This window comes from Ctenocephalides felis, unplaced genomic scaffold (genome assembly GCF_003426905.1).
Source record: "Ctenocephalides felis isolate EL2017-DRISC unplaced genomic scaffold, ASM342690v1 CF-g0.4_SCAFFOLD_03572, whole genome shotgun sequence".
NCBI lineage: Eukaryota > Metazoa > Arthropoda > Insecta > Siphonaptera > Pulicidae > Ctenocephalides > Ctenocephalides felis.
In genome coordinates this window covers 16,373,216-16,398,330 of record NW_020539726.1, presented here as the reverse complement: position 1 = coordinate 16,398,330, position 25,115 = coordinate 16,373,216, and the positions used below count along the sequence as shown (strand labels likewise).

Below are 25,115 nucleotides of genomic sequence, written 5' to 3'. Positions count from 1 at the left end.
AAAGTGAAGAGAACGTGCCTTATTTTGATTTTTCTGTAATGCTTAAATCACTAATTTAGTAATGATAATTTTGATTATTTTTTTTACATTCAGATTATTTTTTTAAACAAAAAAGCACAACCCATACCTTTTCATTTTCAGTCATCGTCTGCTAAACTTCCTCTATTTATTCATAATAATTAATTAAAAATTCTTCTTCATAAAATGTAGTAAGTTATAAATTATTTTCTCCAATTTATACACAAAAGTTATTTTAAGTCGATTTCAGGATTTTTTTTTAGTAATAAGAAATCGTACTATATCCGATGATATGATTTTTACTGGTAGTAATAGAGTTAAATAAATAAAAAAAAAAATTATTTTATAATTATTTATGACATATTTGCACATCGCACGACATGGCCAAGAAACATTAAAAAAAAATAAGTTTTTAACATTTTTCTTAAATGATTTGCAAGAAATTGTACTACATTCGATGACTTTTTTTCCTGTCTAGAATTATTAACTAATATTATTATAACCTGAAAAAATCTATGCGAAATTCGTAATTATGTATTTGTTTACTATAAAACCATAAAATCATAATATTCAGTCATTTATTGCACGATGTGACTAAGAAACATTTTATAAAATAGTTTATATACAATCTTAAATATTTTTAAGCTCATACAAACATCAATTTTTAAACGTTTTGGTACGCCATTTATAAAATTATGAATAGAACATTATGAAGTCATTTATGAACAAAACCTTTTATAAAGTTGTACGTATATGTTCATTTGCATGATTTTTTTTTACTGTCAAGAATTATTACTTATATTATTATTAATTATATTTTATTTATTTATTATTACTTATATTTTATTTTATTTAATAATCAAGTATTCATAAACTAATGTGGTTAAAATGTACCAATTGATTTACTACACATTACCTAATTGGATTTGAAGTCTATCACCAATTCTCAATCATAGCAAAGTTTTCTGAAAATACTAACGAATGCATTTATCTGATACAGCTTCTATTCAATTCGATTTCTTTATGTTGACAATTCATTCATTGTTTGCTAGAACGAGAAATTCCATGAGACAATAAAATCAACAACAAGTTTTTATTCGTTTGAGATTCGATTTCTATTGACTACTACTTGTAAAAACGATGTTGATGAATTGTATGAACAACTATGTTTTTTGTTCTTGCAAACTGATAATCTAACAGCTAAAATATTATTTTATAGGTCGTGGATTTTACTATGCCTTTCATGAATCTCGGAATCAGTGTGTTGTACAGAAAACCAGTAAAACAACCACCAAATCTGTTCTCATTCTTGTCACCATTGTCGCTTGATGTGTGGATTTATATGGCAACAGCCTACTTGGGAGTTTCAGTGCTTCTTTTCATACTAGCTCGGTAAGAAAAAATATACTTTATTTTAATGTTTTATAATTGGTGTTTATAATCTGGATATGATTAATATATATATATATTAAGTGATTACCTCCATATATGACAAATTTTGAAAAATTTATAAAACAAAACGATCGATAACACAGGTCCTGAAAAAGAAGGTTTTCTAAATTGGTTTGCGGCATATGTTTTCTAATGTAGATTTCACCGCTGAATACAAATCTAGAATAAAAGTTGAAAGTTAAATAGTAAAAAATTAAAGAAAAATAAAGAAAAGAGTGCGCGTAAGGTTCACACGCCATTGAAGTAAAACTTTTTTGCTATTGTACGAGATAGCATTTAAATTAAAAATAAATACATCAGAAAACAATTTTGAATAATGTTTATTAGAAATTTTGTAACACTCATGATGCACACATTTATTAATTTCAACCATTATGCATATTTATATAAAAATAAATTATAAATTATATATTCATAATAGCATTAAAAATATTTATAATATTAGAAAACAATAATGGAATTAAAGTCTTCAAATATAACATGATAGGTTTGTCATTGTAATTAGCATTTAGAAATGAACCTTCATTAGAGAAATGAAGTAATTGCTGATTAATAAATTCTATAATATTTGTTCACACAGTGGATTAAAACAACGCCTAAACAAATATTGTTTTCGCAACTTTACCCATCATAGTGTTTGGAGAACTTCATGTAATTAAAATTAACATACATTCATTTACTGCTTGTATTTTTTTTACTTTTTCGCTGGCGATATAATCTTATTCCTTTAGCAGCTGTAATATCTGTCTTGCCTAAAAAATATTTTCCATTTTAATAACTCCAAAGATTTATAGAAACTACGAATAATATAAAAATAGTTTCTAATCAATGAACTTACGTTTAGTGCATGGCACAAATGTTTAATTTGTTTTATTATTTTCAAGAAACAGGGTAAAATACTCTTCTGATTCAGGCATTTTTCATTAAATCAAGATTAGTACTGCGATGAAATTTTAAAATGTTTAATCTATGGCGATTTTCTTATTGATATTGGTACGCATACAACGACAGATCTCTATTCACATATACGACGACCAATCACAATCGACCGTATAAAAAAATGATATCATCGAGAGCGAATGACGAATCATTGGCACTCGACTCGGCCGTAACGCACTTACTTTGATTTTGTACGGATTTACACTCTAGTCGCGCCTAAAGAAGTTTTACTTCAAAAAACAAAATACCCTATCTAGTAATTTGTCTGCATGATACTTAAAACCTTATAATTTCTACCGTTTTTACATTCAATGACTATTGAGTTGCAATTAAGTTTTAATTAAATAATCCATGGTCTTTTTTCATATAATTCAACATTAATTTGCAAACATCTGCAAACATGTTTGCAAATGTATATCTGAAAATAAGTTTGCAAATTACTGTTATATTCTACAAAAAAATGTAATAGATCATTTAAGTGAATACTTAATATTTAAGGTAAAAAGGGCAGGGAAATGGCAGAAATTATAAAATTTTATTTATCGAGCACACGAATGACTAGATCGGAGATTTTGTAGTTTTTTTTAAAAAAATGTTTTGTGTCATTTGACCCCCAAATTTGACTTTAGAATCGTATTCAGCGGTAAAAACTACATTGAAAAACATATATACCACACATCTAATACAAACAACGTTTTTTGTGGACTTGGGTAATTTAACATATAAAGGCTCTTTTTATAAAATTTTTCAACTAGATGACATTAGTTAAAAATGTTACGTAACAAAGTATAAAACCATTCGCATAATTTCAAGTAGTGGATCAATATTGTAATCATGAATTAACATTTTGAAAAAATATTTTTGATCTGATGAATGTTAAATAGATATATTTTATGTGAACACCTCTCATAAAATATAAGTTTTTCACTTTTCTTATAATGGTGTATAAATGTCGTTAATGCTTTTTTAATAGGCTTATTTTTTAAATAATTCAAACAAAGGATAGCATTCATGAAACCTTGGTATTTTTCACCTAAGAACTATATCTATAGAGTTATAAAATATAGGGTAAAATAACTAATCGATAAATTATTTATGAAATATCGTTCTATAATATTTTGCCGTAGTAAAAGTAAAATTTGTCATTTATATTCTTCAAAATTCAGAAAATTGTACAGTGTTGCTGCGAATTGTAGTATGCAATTTTTTATTATTTTTCGCTGAAATATAATTTGGCATTGACATTAATCGGAATTTTCAATTTTTTTGCTGAAGTAAAGTTTGGCATTACCATTAGTTGGAATTAATAATACAAATATGCAAAATATTTTATTCGCACATAATTTTATGAAAAAATATTTTAACTATACTGTGTTGTTATAAATTACAATATGCTAGTTAACTTTTATCTTCAATATTTATATAATTTATTGCGATCCTATAAAATTCCGTGCTTAGATTAGACTTTCAAATTATAATCGCACATACAGATTTTCACCGTACGAATGGTCAAGCTCGACTCATGAACCAAATGCAGGCCCAGCCGATCCCTCTGGGAACAATAAATTCACATTGCCGAATTGTTTTTGGTTCGTTATCGGTTCACTGATGCAACAAAGTTGCGACTTGCTGCCCAAGTAAGCCGCCAATTATTGCCAAATTGGTTGCCCTACTTCCTAGGCATTTTGCTCTGCGTGCTATGAAATGATTTTGAACTATTTTAGGTTCTTTCTCTCTAGCATGTTAACTATGCAGATATCTAAATGTATTGCATTACGATGGTGGAGAATATCGAGAATGTTTGTAATGGTAGATAATAATATTGTAGTAATTCAGTTTAATATCATATTCAAATTTTATTTTTATTCAAAATCAAGACTTTTTTTTCATTCTTTTCATTCATTATTCTAGTATGAAAATAACATTTTATACTTTAATATGACAATTTATTTTAATTCATAAGTTTTAAGATCATAAATTAGTATAAACAAAATTTAACAAAAACAGTTCCAATTTTGCCGTGCTCGCAAATCTATAACATTTTTACATTGAATTAAAATTACAATATAATGTTTCATAGGTGTTCAATCGTACTTCATTTTTTTGTAAGAAATATTTTATTTAAAATATTTTGTTCTCTAAATTATTTCGTTTTACATGGCACATTTAAATATATAAAAATTCAACTTACCGATTTACCAAGTCTAATTTATATCCTTTAACATCATTGCATTTTATTTCTAAGAAGATTAGTTCGAAATTTTTTGTATTTATGTATAAAAACTAAATTTTAAAAACACAGTATCATTTCCGTTTTACCTTCAAATTTCTAAGTGTAAAGATCTAATGTATATAATTTTTACATGGGAATTAAAATACAATCTAATAATTTTTATAAAATGTATTCTATATTTCATATTTGTAATACCATATCACATTCTGAATATTTAGTTCGCAGTCTTGTTTTATATCATTTCTACATGAAATACTACATAATGAATTATAAAGATTGCATATTCAAAAAGAAAACTTATTTGCTACTGTACTAGATGGCATTTAATTAAAAATAAATACATCATATAACAATTTTGAATAATGTTTATTTGTAATATGGTAACACTCGTGATGCTCACAATTATTATTGTCAATGATCATATATATTTATATAATAATAAATTATAAATTATATATTTATATTAGCATTAAAATTATTTATAATATTTGAAAACAATAATGTAATAAAAGTCATACTTCAAATATGACATGATCGGTTTGTCATTGTAATTAGCATTTATAAATGAACCTTTATTAGAGAAATGAAGTAATTGCTGATTAATAAATTCTATAATATTCGTTCACACAGTGGATTATATTAAACAACGCCTAAAGAAATATTATTTTCACAATTTTACTCATCATGCAAGTGTGTTTGAGACTTCATGTAATTAAAATTAATATTTATTCATTGACTGCTTGTTTTTTTTTACTTTTTTGCTGCCGTTACAATTTCATTTTTTGAGCAGATGTAATATCTATCTTCCCTATAAAAATGTTTTCCATTTTAATAACTAAGATTTATATAAACTACGAATAATATAGAAATAATTTCTAATCAATACACTTGCATTTAGTTCACGGCACAATTTATTATCTTCAAGTAACAGGGTAAAATATTCTTCTAATTCAGGCATTTTTCATTAAATCAAGATTTGTACTACGATATAACTTTAAAATAATTATTTATCTATACCGATTTTTTTGTTGATATCGGTACGCATACAACGTTGATGTCGGTACGCATACAATGACAGATCTGTATTCACATACACGACGACTAATCACAATCGACCCGTATAGAAATGATGTCATCGAGAGCGAATGACGAAACATTGGCACTCCGTTGCATTTGTACGGATTTACCCTAGTCTCGCCTGAAGAAGTTTTACTTCAAAAAAAAGTAGTTTTTGAAATAGTTCATATGTGATACTAAATTTTATGGAGATATTTGCTCGCCAATTTTCAAATGATGAAGTTGAATAGCTCCGAGCACTTTTGCAATTTCTAAAATATATTAGTCGAAATAGTTCGTTCTCAAAATATAGTGATCATAATAGTTTGTTTTTTTACGTGATATATTTTTATGAGAGTTATATTAATAATTTCTTTATAAACATTTTATAAAATCTCATCTGATAATAAATATCACTATATTATATAATCTCATCGCCTGATTGTCTTTGAGAAGAATATAGCACATTATTTATATATTTTTTATTTTTTATTATTTTCAAATTAAATATTATTATTATCATTATATATCATGAAAAAATGCTTGCCATTACCATTCCACGATATTCTCACCAAGTTCACCGAAGATCCAACTTTATTTATGTTCTCAAACTTTCTCTTACCTTTGCCTTCTGCACGGTAGTTCTGTACCTCTGTGTCTGGGTCATGTTTTTAGGTTCAGCCCCTACGAATGGGAAAGTACTCAACATCCATCTTGTCCAGGAAACGAGACAAACAATCAGGAAAATAATCAGTTCTCACTGATGAACTCGCTCTGGTTCACCATCGGATCGCTCATGCAACAGGGTTGCGATATATCGCCAAAGTAAGATTTTAACAGATTTGGGATTTTGTATTGGCGAATGGCTTTATAAATAACGCTATTAGATATAGTTAATAATAGTTTGATGAGTAGATGAATCTAGAAAATTAATTCAGAGTTGGAACGGAAATCTACTTTTACAGGTAGGTAACAGAGGTATAAGGTAATATAACCATAATATGTGTCTAAGTTTTATAACTATAATTTGTTACAATAACAATTTTTATGACATTTTACAAGTAAAAAAATAATAATTTACAATTTTTTTCTAAAAAATAATTACGTATCAGATAATGTTTACGTTCAGTTACCTATTCCTTCAAATATTTTCTTCGTCGAGTATGTTCTACAATTTTGAAAGAATGAAACTTTTCAGCAGTTTTCATATAGTCAACATATTCAAAATACTCTTTAAAATAAAACTTAAGTAACATTTTTAACTCGTAATCAACGACATGGTAACTCGTAATCCATGTACAATTTAAAATTATAAGTAACTCACTTATATAAAAATCAAATAGATATGTAGATTTGTACTATATCTCACAATTTAACGAAGTACCTTTGTTAATATATTTCGATTAAATTTCAACTGAAATTTACGATCGTTAACAAACGAATATGAATATTCATTATCTTGAATAATTACCCATAAAACTGGCATTAGCAAAATCAACTTATTTGAACGAATTTTAGAAGTTTATTGCCTCATTTAATCCACTAGATTAGTTTTATTGATGCATTTTATTGCTTCAAATCATTCAGTCTAAAATTTAATTAAAGTTTATGGTACAAAATTATGGAGTTTCTAAAGGTAAGATGTGTTTAATTGTGGTTTGTTGAATAATGACGATTTGTGCATGTTTGTAATATACTGTAGGAAGAGCAATTTTTAAAAATATTTGTTTCAAATATTTACACATAAAGTTAGATGATTGTTAGCTATAGTTTTGAATGTAACCCATTTGTTAGTTTCTAATATATGTAATGAATTATTTATAAATTTCTTTTAAACTAGATTTCAGTTATTTGTATATCATATACTAGAAATAGTTTTCTGAAATTTTCTATTATTTTTTCCAAATAATTTGTGATAAGCACATTAGAGTATTAAGTTTAATATAACAAATATAAGATGAACTTCAAAAATATTCAAATTTCAATTAATAAGAGTAGAATAAGCTCAGTAATTTTAATCAGTTACAATTAAAATACAGTTGAAATTTAATGCATGTTTCTATTAACTTGAAATTATTTTTTGTAGATCTTTTCTATATACAATTTATAGACTTATATACATTTTGTTTCTATATACACTTTATATACTATAATATACCAAACTCTCTAGCATACGAGATAGTAATATATTGATAGTTTTTTTTACCTTGAAACATATTTGAAAAAAATGTTTTAACAGCCCATTTGTCGAAATGTAAAAGAAGTTAAGGAAAAATTTTTTTTTTATTATCCACAATGTAGATGACATTGACCTACATGTAGATCTACCTTGATCATATTGGTTCTGTCACTTTTACGGAGAAGATTCATTTTTTGCTCTATTATGCATTTAAATAATATAATTTCCTTCTTCTAATAATTAAGGTTTTATGATAATTTCCGTCAAAAAAAAATTATTAATAAATTATTATTATTACTGAAATATGACACACATCAAATGTTAAATCGTATAATAGAGAAAATTATTTTTTCTTAACATATTTTTTTAATTTCGACGAATGGGCTGTTGAAACATTTTTTTAACTATATGTATATATATATATATATATACATTGTATATGTGTGTGTGTGTTGAAGCAGAAGTCATTTTTCCTAAATTAATTTTTTACAGTTAATCTTAAAACTTTAAGTGCACATCCACAAGCAAGAGTTTAAAATTTTCATGATGTCCTTCCATTTATTTCAAAGTCTTTATTTTTTTGCATTAATCTTGTATCCTAATCTCATAATCGGGTTGCTTATACTTTTTAATATACTACTTACTCACATTATTAATAATGAAATATAATACTCATTTTTATGCTACTGTCATAAGTGAGATGTTTTACCTTGATTACTGAACCTTTTTAGTGAAACTTATGTACATTAGTTGCACTTTTAGATATATTTTAATGTAATATTCTTTATTATAGTATCTTAGAAATAGTAGAACAATTTCTTATGCTCAAAATAAAAATTATTTAATTAAGACTTGGTGAAATTTAAACAAAACCTATGTACGTTTGAGCTTGAGCATAATGATTTCATCAGTAAATGTCTGGCAAATTTGTTAAAATAAAACAATATACATATACCATACATATAGATATTTGAAAATACATCTATGAACCAATAGTATTATTACAATGACTTTTGATATGTTATAAAGGTGTCATGCTTATTACTTCTGTCTGCTGTAATATTTTTTCGGTTTAAGACATTTGCATGATAATATATAAGAATTTCTTCCATCTAGACAATGCTAATATATTCATATTTTTCCACGTCTCAGAGCTTTATCTACAAGAATGGTAGCCGGAATGTGGTGGTTTTTCACATTAATCATGATTTCCTCGTACACCGCTAACTTGGCGGCGTTCCTGACTGTCGAGCGCATGGAGTCGCCGATAGAAAGCGCCGAGGATTTAGCCAAACAGACCAAGATCAAATACGGTGCATTGGCCGGAGGATCGACGGCTTCATTTTTCAGAGTAAGTGGAATTTAATATTAAAACTAGCATCGTGCCGTAAGGCTGGAACTTCCCGTACCGTAATTAAAAATCTTGTATATCAAAATGTATACACATTATTGAAATCTCTAAAAAATCTGATAATTTGATATACATATGTCCAATTAACATTTGTTAATTGAATTATTAAAATCGGGCGCTCCGTTCTCTTAAAAACTGAGTTACCGTTTTTGTCACTTTTTGCCCCGTATCTTCGAAACGGCTAGACCTGCCTTCGCCAAAAACCAATCGGCACGTCTTCTTATCAATACGAATGGAATGCTTTTCGAATTATTTAAATCGGTTGATCGGTGTTCCCGAAATCGTCGACAAAAATTTGTATCCACACATACACACACATACACACATACATCCATTTTTTCTAAGGTATGCCAAAATGTTCAGAAACCTTTGAAAAACTTAAAGATATGAATCTGACCCTACAGAAAGTTTTAGTACTAACATGTTTTTTATTCCAATAATTCGCTCAAACATTCAAATACCATTGAGATTGTCTTCTGACAATCTGTTATTTTTATTTCTATTTCTGACAATTTGTTATTTTTTGTATTTTTGCCTATATTTTATATGAATTTTTAATTTTTATAATACTATTTTGGTGTTTATTAATATTTTTGTATCATAAAAAGCTCATTATGTACTCTTTCTACCGCCTTGAAAAAAAATTTGTTCCATCCTTTTACAGTTTCAATGTTTTGTTTTCAATTTGTATATTATATTCAAAATCAATTACAATCTTTAAAAAAACTGCGAAATTTAAAATATGAGCAATAAGAACACTTTAAGTAATAATTATAAAATAAGTTGAAATAATAAAACAATAAATTTTTTGATAAAAACATAAAATTAATAATATTTGCATTGCATACAACCCATGTTAATAATACAAAAAACCTAAAAAATATTGCATTATTTTGACGCATAACAATATTTTTCATTTGTAGGTATTTATACTTTCTTTCAACTGTAAAATATATTATTCATAAATTGGCAATAATCATAATTAATTAAGCACTAACACTAAAATTGTATAAGGGCATAAAGATTTAATTTGAATTTTGAGCAACTATACTCTGAAAGCAAAACAAACTATATCACAGCCTATTTATATAGATTTAAAGTTTGTCGGTTTTCAAAAACGGTTTTTTTGACGAAAATTATGAAATTCGAAAACCGGCGTTTTTGCGGAAATACAGGTTTTTATTGTATAAATGGAAAATGACAAATATATATATATATATATATATATATATATATATATATATATGTACTAGATGGAAGCAAGCGTTTTGATACTTGGAATCATATCGGTTCGATAAAATTTGGAATCATATCAGTCTGTACTATTCCTAAAAAGGTTCTGTGTTATCTTTTGCCTAATGTATATATTAATTTAGATTATTATATCAATGGATATATTAATTTAGATCAATGCGACTTCTTGTTGAAAGAGTGAATTGCTCTACTAAAATGAAAAAAAAAAAAGAGTTTTTAGCCCTAGAAGTCACAAATAAAAGAACAAAATTTCCAGAATTATCATAACACACTTTAGTTCGGTTGCAAGTGAGATAGTATTTTCTATTACGGAAAATTTGCCGAAATTTTGTGAGTAAACGAAGGACACTTCTAAATAACAAATCGATAGGCGTGCTCAGCTTTTAGCAATCATATTTCATTTAACTAAAAAATAATTAAATATTTGAAATTAATTAATTAAAATTGTCCGGAATAGAATAAACTCGGGGTTTTGTTTAATTGTTTTTAGAATTAAAATTGACATTAACAACTATGTATCAATATGTATCTATTTTTTTTTATTTAATTAAAAGTTAAAAGTTTTTTAATTAAAAATGTATTATTTTTATTTATTCAAACTCTTTTATTTCACTATTATAAAAATATTTATAACCTATATGTGAAAACGATGCATGAATAACGAATAATTATTTCCAAAGTCATTTAATCCACATCAACTAATATTTCTTTGTTCTACTAATTAAAATTAAAATAAATTTGTTTACTTTCCATAAAATTGAACATTAAATAAATTCGGTCAAAAACTGCTTTAAATCACACTAAATTTGCCGATATATTTTTTTTATTATTACAGAATATTCGAGCAAAAATTGATTTTTTATATAAAATTTGAAAACCGGTTCAAACCGGTTTTCTGGGAAATTTAAAATTCGAAAACCGGTTTTTTGAAATGTCGGTTTTTATATAAACTCTACTACATATTGAAAAAACAACTTTCTGATCAGGTTCAGCAAATCTCCCAAACCAATTCATCATTGTAAAAATGTGTTTTTTTTGCTGTTTGTCACCTGGTGCCTTTTGACCCTATAGGCACGGTAAAATGAGACGGTCAGGAGGCAAACAGGTCCAATGTCTTATGTTTATCATTAAATAGTCTTTAATAAACAATAGCTACATTATTCAACCAATGCAAAATATAAGAGATAACACTGTGAATAACTTTGATTCGATATTTTGTCAGAAATATTCATCAGCAGAGTTGGTATAACTATTGCATTAATTTGTCTCTTGTGAAATTGCGCTTTTTTTACTCAATTTACTTTTTAATTGTCTACACGTTTACCATGGTCCAGACTTTAATGGTCCTTTTCACATATGAAAATCTGTAGAGTCTAACTTAAAATTAACATAAAATTTAATAAAAATATAATATCTAATAGAGTTTATGAAAATAAAAAAAATATAAAAGAGAACTTAAGTTTTAGCTTGGCGATTATCCTAAAATACAAAAGTAATGCATTTTGAAATCATTTAAAACATGATAATTTAAACAAATAAATCAATGTTCAACTGTTCTTATTTTAGGATTCAAATTTCACGACCTATCAAAGAATGTGGTCCTTCATGGAATCAACAAGACCTGAAGTGTTTACTACGTCGAATGTAGAAGGCGTAGAACGCGTAGTCCGGGGGCGTGGCACCTACGCATTTTTAATGGAATCTACGTCCATCGAATACGTCATCGAAAGAAATTGTGATCTTACACAAGTCGGAGGATTACTTGATAGTAAAGGCTATGGAATAGCTATGCCTCATAGTAAGTGATAATTAATAAATTATTAATCATTTATAATTGTCTGGCTAACTAGGAAGTTGGAACTTTTTGAGAAATATATAGTACATGAATAAAGCATTAACAAGATACCAACCAAAATTTTTACCGATTTATAATAAAATTAAAATTACAATAAGAAATACATTTTGCTCTTTCTCTCTATAGTACATGCTATTTTGTCGAACTTTACAGCATACATTTATTTCATAAAAAGAACAATATTTAACTAGGTGCGAGTTGCATCAACTTCCCGATATGAGTATATACTCAACCTTATAAATAGAATCCAGAAGTAGCTGATAAGTTGAAATTTTCAACTTTGCTTTTACTATTAAATGAAGCAAATAGCCAAAAAGTTTTCAATTAAAATCTTTCAGACACATAAACCACAACTTTGTTCAGACCTCTAATATTTTAAGATGTTCATTTAGAGTTTGAACTCTACTGCGATATTAAGATTAAGAAACTGTTACAAATATTAATATTATTGCTATGAAAAACCGTAACTTAATGTGAAATTCTTTATAATTATTATAATCGCATTTTTATTATTAGTTAATTTTTAATTGTGGAGAATAATACAGGAATAATAATGTTATTGGTCATTACGTCGAATAAAAACATTGGTGTTATATTAGGATATCTTCATTGTACTAGTTTCAACTAGTGAATATGTCATTGTTAATAAATTGAGAAATATTCATGTAATTATTAGTGTTTAAATGATTCTTAATATTTTCGATATATCTTAACATTAATATTTGGAAAAATAAATAAAAATTTGTTATACTCGTACAAAAGAAGCTACGAAACGATCGCATTACAAGTTTGTTACATTAATACTTAGAAAAATAAATAAAAATTTGTCATACTCATACAAAAGAAGCTTCGAAACGATCGCATTACAATGATGAAAACTCGAAATATGATTTCAAGGTGTAATATTATTATATTATTTTTATCTAAAAATTATTTTAATTACCTTTCAGTCAGTTCTTGTTGTTTGTTCTCTAGTGTAATTTTCATAGAAAACGAATGGAAACTGCATAAACTGGTACATCACCATGTAAATTAAGTGTTTTCTTATGCAATATTCTAATGTTTAATTAATTTAAATGTTTATATATGCAGTATTCTAATTTTTGTTGTTTCAGACTCTCCATATCGCACTGCCATTAGTAATGCAGTTTTAAAATTACAAGAAGAGGGTAAACTGCATATTCTAAAAAGGAGGTGGTGGAAAGAAAAACGAGGCGGTGGAGCTTGCGCGGTAATTAACAATATTGTTTTGATTTTATCTAATAAAATGTATAAAGCTTGATTCATTGTTATGTATCGTTTAGTATTGGCACGAAATATTTACGTGTGTACTATATGTCTAATGAATTGTACATATCTTTTCCATAGATTGAGGGCTGTCACTGTAGACCTTTTAATATATATTATACCACATGTCAGCCGTACGGGTCAAGCAGTCCATAGTCAGCCTTGCCATAGTCTATTTTAGGTCAAAACCGAACTTACTGTTTTCTATTGAAATTCAGATTTGTTTTTCAAAATCTACGCAATTACTGTTTCATGTGATTACCATGTTAATTTTTTGTTTAGACATATACGTAAATATTTTACAATATATTTTCGTGGTATTAGATTTGAAGTTATATGGCGTTGGGAGAAAAAAAAATTATTAGTTTAAAACTGTTTTATTGTCAATTTTTAGCTTCTAGGCAATGTTACGACTGCCAAAATGCCTGTCAATATTAATAATATCATCCTATTTCATCAACATTTTTGACGACCGATCTTCTTGTGCATCTTTGACATCAAAATCTTCTGAACGAAATCTACAAAATCAAAATTGCACATAATTGGCTTCTTCAGTATCGAATCCACAAACACTATTACAATTTCAGCTTCGCGTTTTTGTCTTTGTCAAAGAAAAACAGTAAAATTTTCTCTCCCTTTCATTTTTAACACTCTGTAACTCACAACTGAATGCACAAAACAAAAAACAGCAAAAGATTTTTTTACTGCAAAATGTCACCTTTTCAATGAGCATAAATCTTAAATTGTTTGAATGATACTTCATGAGAAATCTGTACCTACAGCCATCTACCGAAAATATAAAGGATTTATTTTGCCCAACCTAATATATAGCTGAATGCTCCATTAATCACTGAAGATCTTACCTTGAAAATAAATATATTTTCTATAAACATATCTAAACAGTATCTAAAATAGATGAAAACAATAGCAGCATTAAGACCAAATCGTGGTGTAACTATCTACGAAATAATTTGAACACCTTTTCTATTTATTTTATAAAATTTCAGGAAGAGGCAACAAAAGCCAGTTCGCAAGCCAACGAGTTGGGCCTAGCCAACGTTGGCGGAGTTTTTGTAGTTCTTATGGCCGGAATGGGAGTAGCCTGCATCATAGCCGTTTGTGAATTTGTATGGAAAAGTCGGAAGATTGCCGTTGAAGAACGGGTAAGCCAACAGTATTTGGGCGATACTTAGCTGTAATCTTGCGTTTTCACGAATAAAGCTTTACATACATTTAACAAAACCAATGTGTTCAATTGCATCATATTAACCCAAGCCAACGATTTAAAGAATATACGCCTGTTAAATCTCCTAATTAAATACAGCAAAATATTTATTGTTCTCTACTAATTAACTCAGAGCAAATACCATTATTGCAATAACGCTATACCAAAATTCCGTATTATCAACGATAATTTTAAGTTCGATTTTTGCTAACTTTAGGGACGCATAACAGACAAATGTTATGGCAAGGCCATATTACGCTCCAAATTGCATACATTATGCTAGTGAATTATACTGAATACTGTCAAAATATCATATATTTGCTGTGCATTTAGGCGTTTTACACATAAACTGCAATGTCACATCGTTTTTTTGACATTTGTGCGGTTTCTAGGTTAGGTTATCTATCTGACATCCTGAGAAAAATGCCTAACTGCACAGCAACCACAAGGTTTTTGTCAATATTTAGAATGAATTTCTATGGAAAGTTCTTCATAACATAGCCTTGCCATAACATTGGTCTGTTACGCGGCAGAATCGGTTCTTTAATAATATAAAACAATTTTATATTTATTGAATTGAATTTCTGTAAGAATATTTTGAATATAAAGGCCAGCAAATATCAATGAATAGCAAATATCAAATTTTATTAAAGAATATAACTACATACGTAACATTGTTAAATTTCCTATCAGATTCACTAAAATATATAATGCTATTTTTCAAAATGGTTAAAATATTTTATAACTATATTTGTTAGATACATTATTGATATCAGAAAATTTTGAATTATACGATTTTTTCTTGTTATTTGTTTAATGCTTGATAATAGAATTGTTGAATTATTATTATAATAAAAATAGTATTTATATATTAGTATTAAATCCTTGTTAAAGCAATCGGGTATGCGGTATTTTTTCAATATAGTTTTCAGCGCTAAACTCAAATCTAAAGTCAAAATTTGGAGTCAAATGGCCAGAAATTAGAAAAAAATGGCAGAATCTCCGAGCTAGTAATTCTTCTGCATAATAATCAAAAACTTGCAATATTTGTCGTTTCCTGGCCCCTTTTACCTCAAATTACTATTGAGTTTTTACTACATGATCTATTAAGTTTTTCTTTGTATAATTTGCAAAAATATTTCCTCCCTGTTGCCCCTGGGTAATCTGAAACCATAATTGCAATATGGATATCTGAAAATGTGTTGGCAAATTACTGCTCTATTGTACATTTTATAGTTGATTTAGGTCTCAATCTACTCATATAGTCATTCAAAGTAAAAAGGACCAGGAAACAACAGTAATTATAAGATTTTAAATAACATGCAGAAGAATGACTAGATTGGATATTTTGTCTTTTTTTCTAATTTTTTGTCATTTTTGACCCCAAATTTTGACTTTAGATTTGTGTTCAGCGATAAAAACTACATCAGAAAACATATGTCGCACATCCGAAACAGGCAACTTTTATTTTTTGTGAACCTGTGTTCTTATAGTTATTTATATAAAATTATTTAAATTCGCTGTTGGATTTCAAAAAGTATATTTAGGATTGTTAAATGTTTAAAAGTTTTATTCGTGGAAGCGCATTGTAACTAAAATACACTGTGACATCGTATATAATAAATTCAAAATTTTTGAAATGAGTACACGTGTTCGAACTCAAGGCTGTTAACCGTTAACATAAAATCAATCAACAAATTTTTAAAAAATCCTATTTAAACTATCTAACTAACTACTATCACTTGTAGTATACTAAAATATTTTTTTTTACTTTTGCAGACAATGAACAAAAGCGAAGTCGATTTAACCCGAACTAGACAAAGACCTTACTTTTAGATAAATTGCTGTTCAATTTTGCAATAAAATAAATTATAAATCTACTCAAAGTAAACCCAATAAATAAATTGTTTTTGTATCGTTTATTGATTGATATATGGAAGACTAACATTATATTAAAATTCTGCCAAAATCGTATGTTAGATAGAAAACTAGATATAATTTGAGTAACAATATTTCTATATACATTAAAAAAAATCATTAGTGATCAATCAAGTGAAAAATCATTAGTGATTGTTGATTATGTGAAAATCGTCATGTGCGTGTGAATGCACTTTAGAAAAAATAAAACTACTTTAAATAGCATTCATTTTACAATGCTCGGTTAGTTTAGATAAATCTTAAAATTAAATATTTTTAGAAAGTAAGCGTTTTTGTACTTTTCGGGTTTCAATTCTACGGAGACATCCTTGGGTTCGACATTTATCTCCAATATCAAGAAATCATCTGCACGTTTTTGATTCGCCAAGATAATGCTATGTTTTCGGCACTTTTAAATTATTTTTTCCTCGAGGTTGTGATAATGTAAGATTATATATTAGTTTATTGTTAGTTGCCAATGAAAAATGAGCAGTTATTTTTGAGTTAGATTTTAGTTTTTATTACAAGTTGAAAATATCAGCTGGTATATCAAGTAACTGTCAGATCTATAAAAATTTATTTAAATTTTTATAGATCTGATAGATCACATTTCAGGTTATGTTTTGTTTCATTTCTATCCTTATACCAATTTTAACCAGAGTTATTTATTAGTTATAGTTAGTTATAGCAGTTTTTCTTGATTATATGTTATATTATTTTTCTTTGCAAATAATATAAGCTTTTAATTTTCAGATAGTTTGTAATTTAATTTAATTCTATTCAAATTTCTTTATTACATTAGATGTTATGGTACAATATAATTTAGTACATAGTCTTCTAACCTAGGGTATTATGTATTTCCGACATTTGTTTCAATTGCGATAAAAAAGGTTCATATTTTTAATTGAACTATTTCAAACAAACAAACAGAACAAATAAATAAAATCAATTATAATTATATTCAATTTTATATTTTTACCAGATAAGTATGGCTATGTGTGTTATTGATTAACTGCGTGCAAAGCGTTAACAATTGTTTAATATAAAAAAGTCAAAAAGAACTTTTTTACAAAAGCTATTACATACGAATCATAATAATTTAATTAAAGGTCCATTCCTAATAATTTTCTGATCTGCAAGTTAAATTTTCTTGTAAGAATTTCATAAGTTCCTATGATATCACTATAAAAACTTCTTTTGGACTTCTGATAAATTACAAGTTACGATTTAAGTATTTGATTATAAATATCATGAAAATTCGAGAATGCATAAAATACATTGTCAGATCAGAAAAGTTGCTTTTTACAAATTTAACCATAATACAGACTAAAATAAATTCGTTCGCTGGTATTTCTGTTTTTTATCTCAACATATGATATTTTTAAGTATATAACTTACTTTTCTGCAAAGCTAAAGTTTTTTTTTAAAAAACAATCAAATTTAGTAGATATCTTTCAATCTCTGCATGCTTGAACTATACATAAATATTTGATTTAATTATTTGATAATACAAAATTGTGCAACAGTTGGAATACAAACATACTGACGTTGTTAGTGAAATCTGATGTTGTTATTCAGCAGCTTGAGCATTTTTGTGCAATTTTGTAGCCTAGAAATTTTTTAATTTTTTTAGCTTCTTTGGGGCCAATTTTCCGATAGAATAGATAATAACATAGCGTTGTTATGTTACCGTCCTTTCTTCGTTGTTATGGCAACGATATGTAACGGTACTTTCTTCATATAAATTAGTAGTGAAAACTGTCAGAATGCTATGTATTCTCTGTATAAACAGGCACATGAAATCTAATTTCATGTATGTCAGAAGAGCATCAGAAAAATGCTATGCTATAAAACTAAAATTCTTATTTTTGGCTCTTGTACAGTTTTCAGGTTAAGGTTTATATCTAAAACGCCTGATCGCCAAAACATAGCATTTAGACAGTTTTTACTACCAATTCATATAAAGAACGGACCGCAACATAGCGTTGCCGTAACATCGCTCTATATCAGATTATTGGCGCCGTTATTTGCCTATACATCTCCTTAATGATAAATCCGCCTGCTATCTTTTGTTTAAGCTTTGCTATTGTTGTGATCTTTACTAAATCGTAGACATCAACCAAAATTTCATTTTCTTTTATAGACGACGTTTCGATCATTTTCTTCATGTCCACATCTCGATTAAAATTTACATGAATCGTGAGTATTTCCGAAGCCGCCGAAGATTTTAATATAAAAAGCACTTGCGGTTGGATATCAGCAAAATATCATCGTTAAATTTAATATTTTTCAAAATTACTGTAAAATATTATATTATATGTTTAGCTATAAATTTGTTACATTACTTTTCAAATAAACGATAAATATCATTACTGCTCTTGATAGGGTAGTTGACACATAATAGGAAATATAAATTTTAATCAATTTTTTATTAAATGATTCAAATTAATTTATTGCATGAAGAGAAGAGAGTTGGATGTAATTTTGAGTTTAATCATCAATTAAGATTTTCCTTAGTTATCATAGACATTAATTCAAAATTAGAAGTATATTATAAAGTAGTATCCTGCATAAATAGATCTTCATGATTCAAATATATTTTTATCGTATAGTTGTAAGTTGTAATACATGCAACTAGTTTTTCTTTTAAGATTGGTCAATTACCATGCTAAATTATTATTTGATTGAAATTTTAACATTTTATTATTCTATTAATTATAGGAAACAGTTAAAATTAATAAAAATTTTGCTTTTGAGTTAAGTTCGGAAAATAATCTTCGCGCCGTGCAAATGTTATGATCATCAATTTATTTTGTAGTTTTTTGATAATAATATAATAATTTGATAATATTTATATAATTCTATATACTAATTTTCAATATGATGACACATGGTGTCGTCAATACTAATCATACATAAAATAAACAAAGTATAAAACATAATATTTCATAAAATTTATTATGACTACAATTTGGATAATTATGGTATTTAATATAGACCACACCTCCATATATGTTTAATATTACTGTCAACTATCCTATCATTCCACATTTTTGTATGGATTCATAATTTAACTTATAGTAGAACTGCTTCATTAACAATTTATTCGTTTTATTATAGCAGAATTATTTATAACTTAAGGCAAAATGTGATATTTTTATATTAGTTAATTGCTATTCTACTTTCTATATATAAAAAATCATGTTGAATACTATAGTATAAATATGAAGTATATCAATTTATTAGCGCTTTGCAAGAACATTTTTAGCCTTTATTTACAGATTCAAAATTTTTGACAATTAGAAAACTGTTAAAATAATTTTCTCTATATAAATTAACAAAAAAATAAAGTTTAATTTTTATTAACTTTAATGAATGGTTGTTAACACTATTAAACTTCGCGATGAATTGTAATTGTTTCCATTTGATTCCATTTTTCTGGTATAAAATTCATTTTCTCATGTGCAATTTTTCATTCATTTATTAATTTTTCATGGTAGAATAACATTATATTTATCATACATCTTTAATTTATTTGGAGCAATAACTTCAATGCTTTTATTAGAATATGTTCATTCAATTTACTTTATTTAAATTCGTTTTATAATTTAGAAAACGCACGTCTATCATTTTGAAAATCGTACCTATAAATAAAAATTCCCAATTATAAATTTTCATCTCTTGAAAATTTTCTAAATTTTTAGTGTTTCAAAGTTTACCGTTATTTCAGTTATGTGAGATTTCAAGAAAGTTTGAGTACACTATATTGTTTTTGATTTTTGAACAATATGGTGTGTCGTTAATATAAAAATATTATTACATTTTTTATATATGAAATATTTTGCAACTTGTATGTCACAGTGTATTAATTTAGAAATGTAATATAAAGATTTTGATGTAGTTTATGGCATAGATATATGAATGATTTTTATAATGATGTAATCAACTTTTCTAATTCCTCTCTTAGTTACAATTAAAACTTCTATTTAACTGTATCTTAAAATGTACAAAAACTTTTTTTTATTTTTTTGTAAAAAATGTTGTTTTCAACATATGATTTATTCTAAAATTGAATTGAAAAAAAAAGAAATATTTAGATCAATAACAATCGCAGAAATCTTAGATTGGTATAGACATAGATTTTCACCTGTGGTTGTCATTGATCGATTAATCATCGACGTTATTACCTTTTGATCTGAAATAATCTTAAGATATTTTTATTGATAAATGTCATAATAAAGTATTAAGGATATTCATTAAATTAAATAAGCGATAATGTTGTATATAAAAATTCATATCTTTAGAATTTGAATTCTGTTTGTTATATAGTTATAATAAATTTAAGAAATTAGAATAATTATAAAGTGGACTCAATATTGGTATAATAAATAATTATTATAATATAATCTGAGCCGTGTTTTATTATATGCACATTATATAAAACTTTTTTTTCAAATTTCACTGGAAACAGAATTCTAAATCACTTGATATGCATTTTATTTATATTTCTAATTGATTTTGCAATTATTATTATTTGATGTATTAAATTTTGTTAAAACATTATGTTGCAATAATTAATATTAACTAATATCAAATCTTTCTAATTCATAGTTACTTCAAAAATATAAATTCTGATGAATAGTCTATCATGAATTTTTCTATATACAAACTAAACGACTGAGGAGAATATATAATTTATATGTGAGCCAAAATTTGACTTTTCGTTAACATTTTCTTAAAAACAGCTCCACAGATTTTAAAACTTTAAAACTTTTGCAATTACGAGTTTTTTTTTCTGTTTTAGCCAGAAAACTTAAACCAATTAAAATGTTTTAAAATTGTACGAAGAATATTAGTTGGGTATGGTGATTCGTATTTTGAAGATAAACTGGATAATTGGTTTGGAGCTAGTTGTTAATTTTTTTACGATTTTGATGAAACTTTAAGTTACTTCAATGTACAACCTAAAATATTATGGGATTATGAATTAAGAAATTAGTGTAAAAATAAATTATCATATTATAACAAAATTGAATTCGTATGATTTATGTGGACCGACCTACCAAAAAGTGACTGGTCAATAAATATTTTACATTCTTAGTTATTAATTATATATAGAAAATATGTTTATAAAATTTACTATTAAACCCCATGATTTGAAATCATTTACTTTACAACTTTTAATTATCAAAAATTTAGTAGAATATCTCCTGAATAGTCCTGACGGTTGTATTTTACCATTCTGATATCTGTAGCTGTTCAAATTGATGAATAGTAAACCAAAAATTGCAATTTTTATAGACTCTTATTATATAAACTTGATGCACAATATAAATTCTAACCTAGTTGGTATTAGTATTTTGCCTTGTGGCAAGTTACATGAACTTCCCGATATGTGAAAATAATCGACTTGATCAATAAAAAATAAAAAAATTTATGAGTGATTAAAAATATTCCGAGTGGATTTATTATACATAATTAAAAACGAACGAACACGTAAACTCGGAGTATTTTCTAAAAGCAAATTTTCAAAAATCAACAATTTTTATAATTGAACTAGTTTCCTAGGACTTTAATGTTTTAGTATGTTCATTAAGACCAAGTACTCTATCGTTATACCAAGTAAATCGTCTAATTTTAAAAAATATTGTGTATTGTATTGTATTGATTTCAAGTAATATTGTAGTTTGATCTAATAAGCCGTAATATTTTAGTATGATCTATTAGACTACGGTATTTACTGTCAAAAAAAAATCATAAAAATCGTCGGAAACAAAATTAATATTTTAGTAATATTTTAGTATGATCTATAAGACTACGGTATTTACTGTCAAAAAAAAAATCATAAAAATCGTCGGAAACAAAATTTTTAACAGTAGCAGTATTATTATACTACAGTGCATAGAGACTATTGTTTGCTCATTAAACCTATAATTTATAAATCAAAAGTAGAGTCATTCACTCACTTAAAGTCAATTTCTAGAATCTATAAATGAATTCCGAATTCCGTTTATGATGTATGGCGAAACCGATCAATTTAACTAACAATATGTGTATTTTCAGGGATCGTTTTGTTCAAAGAGCGCGTTCGAAATTAGTCAAGCGATTTGCTGCAGCGATGCCGACAGCCAGGACCGCAGCGGCGAAAACAATTCCAGGCCGGTGACGCCGCTACCTTGCCAGGTTCCCGAGACCAGGTTCCATCCTTTGGGACCCCCATATTCGCCGTATGGATTCACACCTAAAGAAATGAGAACATGAACTATTTTGGTCCATTTTTGTGTTATTTAAAGCAATATCTTTGTTATTGGTATTTACATTAACAGGACTGTGGACGTGTTAGGTTAGTAACAATAAAGCTGGTAAGTTGGTACAGAGTTGTTTCCTATCAATCAACTAATGGGCTTCTATCAGCTACTCTTGTAACAAGGTAACTTATTCGATTTGGATATAACTGTGGTTTTTCTTCAAATTCCGATACTAATAACATATAACAATATATATCAGGCAAGAGATGTTGGTCAATGGTTACTATGTCGCCAATCTCTGATAAAATAGACCATAACACTCTGATAAAATAAATTCTAAGCGTTGTTATAGCAACGCTGTGTTACGCTCCTTTCTTCATATAAATTGGTAGTAAAAACTGTTAAAATGCTATGTGTTTGCTGTGCAATTAGACTTTTTCTTCTGCTGTTTGTTGACTTAGATGCATTAGAAAGATAGTTATGATAACATTTTTATTGACGTTTTATTCTAATCTAGAAAACGGACAAAATTTTGACAATTTGACAGTTTTTGTGTCCTGTGTCCTATTTGGCAGTGTCATAACAACGCTATGTTACGGTCTATTTTACAGAAGAATTGGACCCTATATCAATAAATTTTGTTAATAACAAGTTAATGGGACTATTCTCGGATAACATAATTATTTTATATTACCAGTCTCCAGTGGTAACATAACATGTTTCTAATAATAGTGTGTTGAAGATTTGATATTCTCGGTGCACCAATTTTTATTTTGAAAAATCTCTATGACCGTTTATAAAAATAGTCAAAATAAAATAAGGTTATAACATATTATAATATGGAATTTTGATGAATGTAATTGAAATTTAAAAAAATAATATCAGTTTTAGCTAAACTTTTGTCATATGGGATCAGTGGATATTAGCATTATTAAATGCTGAATTTTATTTGAGGAGATTCTTGCTTCAAACACCTTTTAGTTTTTCATATACCAATTTTAATGCTTTGTGTTTATTGATAACTATATAAGGGTTTATTCTAACCCTATATAACTTCACACAACTGTTATGTTTTGAATTTCAGTCTAAATGGTTTAACTAATTAATTTTTCGTTTTTTTTAAACTTTTTTTATTTAAAATATATAGATAAATAACGAATAATTTGAGTGAAGAAAAAAATCGGGAAAGGCAAGTAGTATGAATGTTAATACTGTTTTTACTTATAACACTATTAATAATTGTATATATTAAAATGAGTGAGAAATGATTTAACTAAATAACGAAAATTATTTCTATAAAAGTTCTTCGTTATATGTGATACTTTTTGATGATTAAAATATTAAGACTAATAAACAAAATAATGCAATTTTACTTTTTTATTGGAGCTTTGAAAAACTATTATATATGGCATTTTTGTAATTTTTTTTAATGTATACAATTAACCTCTCTTCCAGGATCGTTTTTTTGAAAAAACATTATAAGCAGTATGGCTCAATTTGAACATAATTTAAAAACAAACGATATGAAATGTCCAAGCAACTAGTTGGTTTACTATGTGGTATAAGATTTAGGAAAAATTTTCTTGGACCCTTATAATTGGTTTTTTAACTAAGATGCCATTAATAGGATTTTGATGATATATTTATAACTTGCTTACCAAAAAGATGCTAAATATTGTGCAACAATATTTTACAAGAATGTGTTTTGCCATCTCTTAATATGGTAAGTATAAAAGGCAAAATATTGAACAAATTTACTACATCTAAATTTAAGATATTTATTTATAATATATTAAGTATTAAATAATATATATATATATATATATATATATATATATATCTACATATATATAAAAATAAGTCGGGTGTTCTTTCCTGACGATATAACTCCAGAACGTACGAACCGATTTCAATCGGTTTCGAACGACAATTTTGCATTCGCTGGATTCCGGGCTCCGCAAGGTTTATAGCTAAGAAAATTAGTGGTGCATGGCATCGTGCCTCAATGCAAATTGCTGGAACTTCACGCACCGTAATTAAA

The 25,115-nt window shown here is 26.7% G+C and overlaps 1 protein-coding gene across 1 annotated transcript in view; it reads left to right on the top strand.

Moving 5' to 3' along the window:
• The window catches only part of LOC113388173 (glutamate receptor ionotropic, kainate 2-like), a 103,469-nt gene extending 80,382 nt beyond the window's left edge, over positions 1-23,087 (top strand). Inside the window, exons 11-18 of the mRNA XM_026625575.1 lie at positions 1,238-1,410; positions 3,900-4,046; positions 6,374-6,523; positions 9,030-9,228; positions 12,109-12,340; positions 13,513-13,628; positions 14,692-14,847; positions 22,890-23,087. Coding sequence (XP_026481360.1) covers positions 1,238-1,410; positions 3,900-4,046; positions 6,374-6,523; positions 9,030-9,228; positions 12,109-12,340; positions 13,513-13,628; positions 14,692-14,847; positions 22,890-23,087 — 1,371 coding nt within the window. The remainder of the gene's footprint in view (positions 1-1,237; positions 1,411-3,899; positions 4,047-6,373; positions 6,524-9,029; positions 9,229-12,108; positions 12,341-13,512; positions 13,629-14,691; positions 14,848-22,889) is intronic.
• The last annotated feature ends 2,028 nt before the right edge of the window (positions 23,088-25,115 follow it).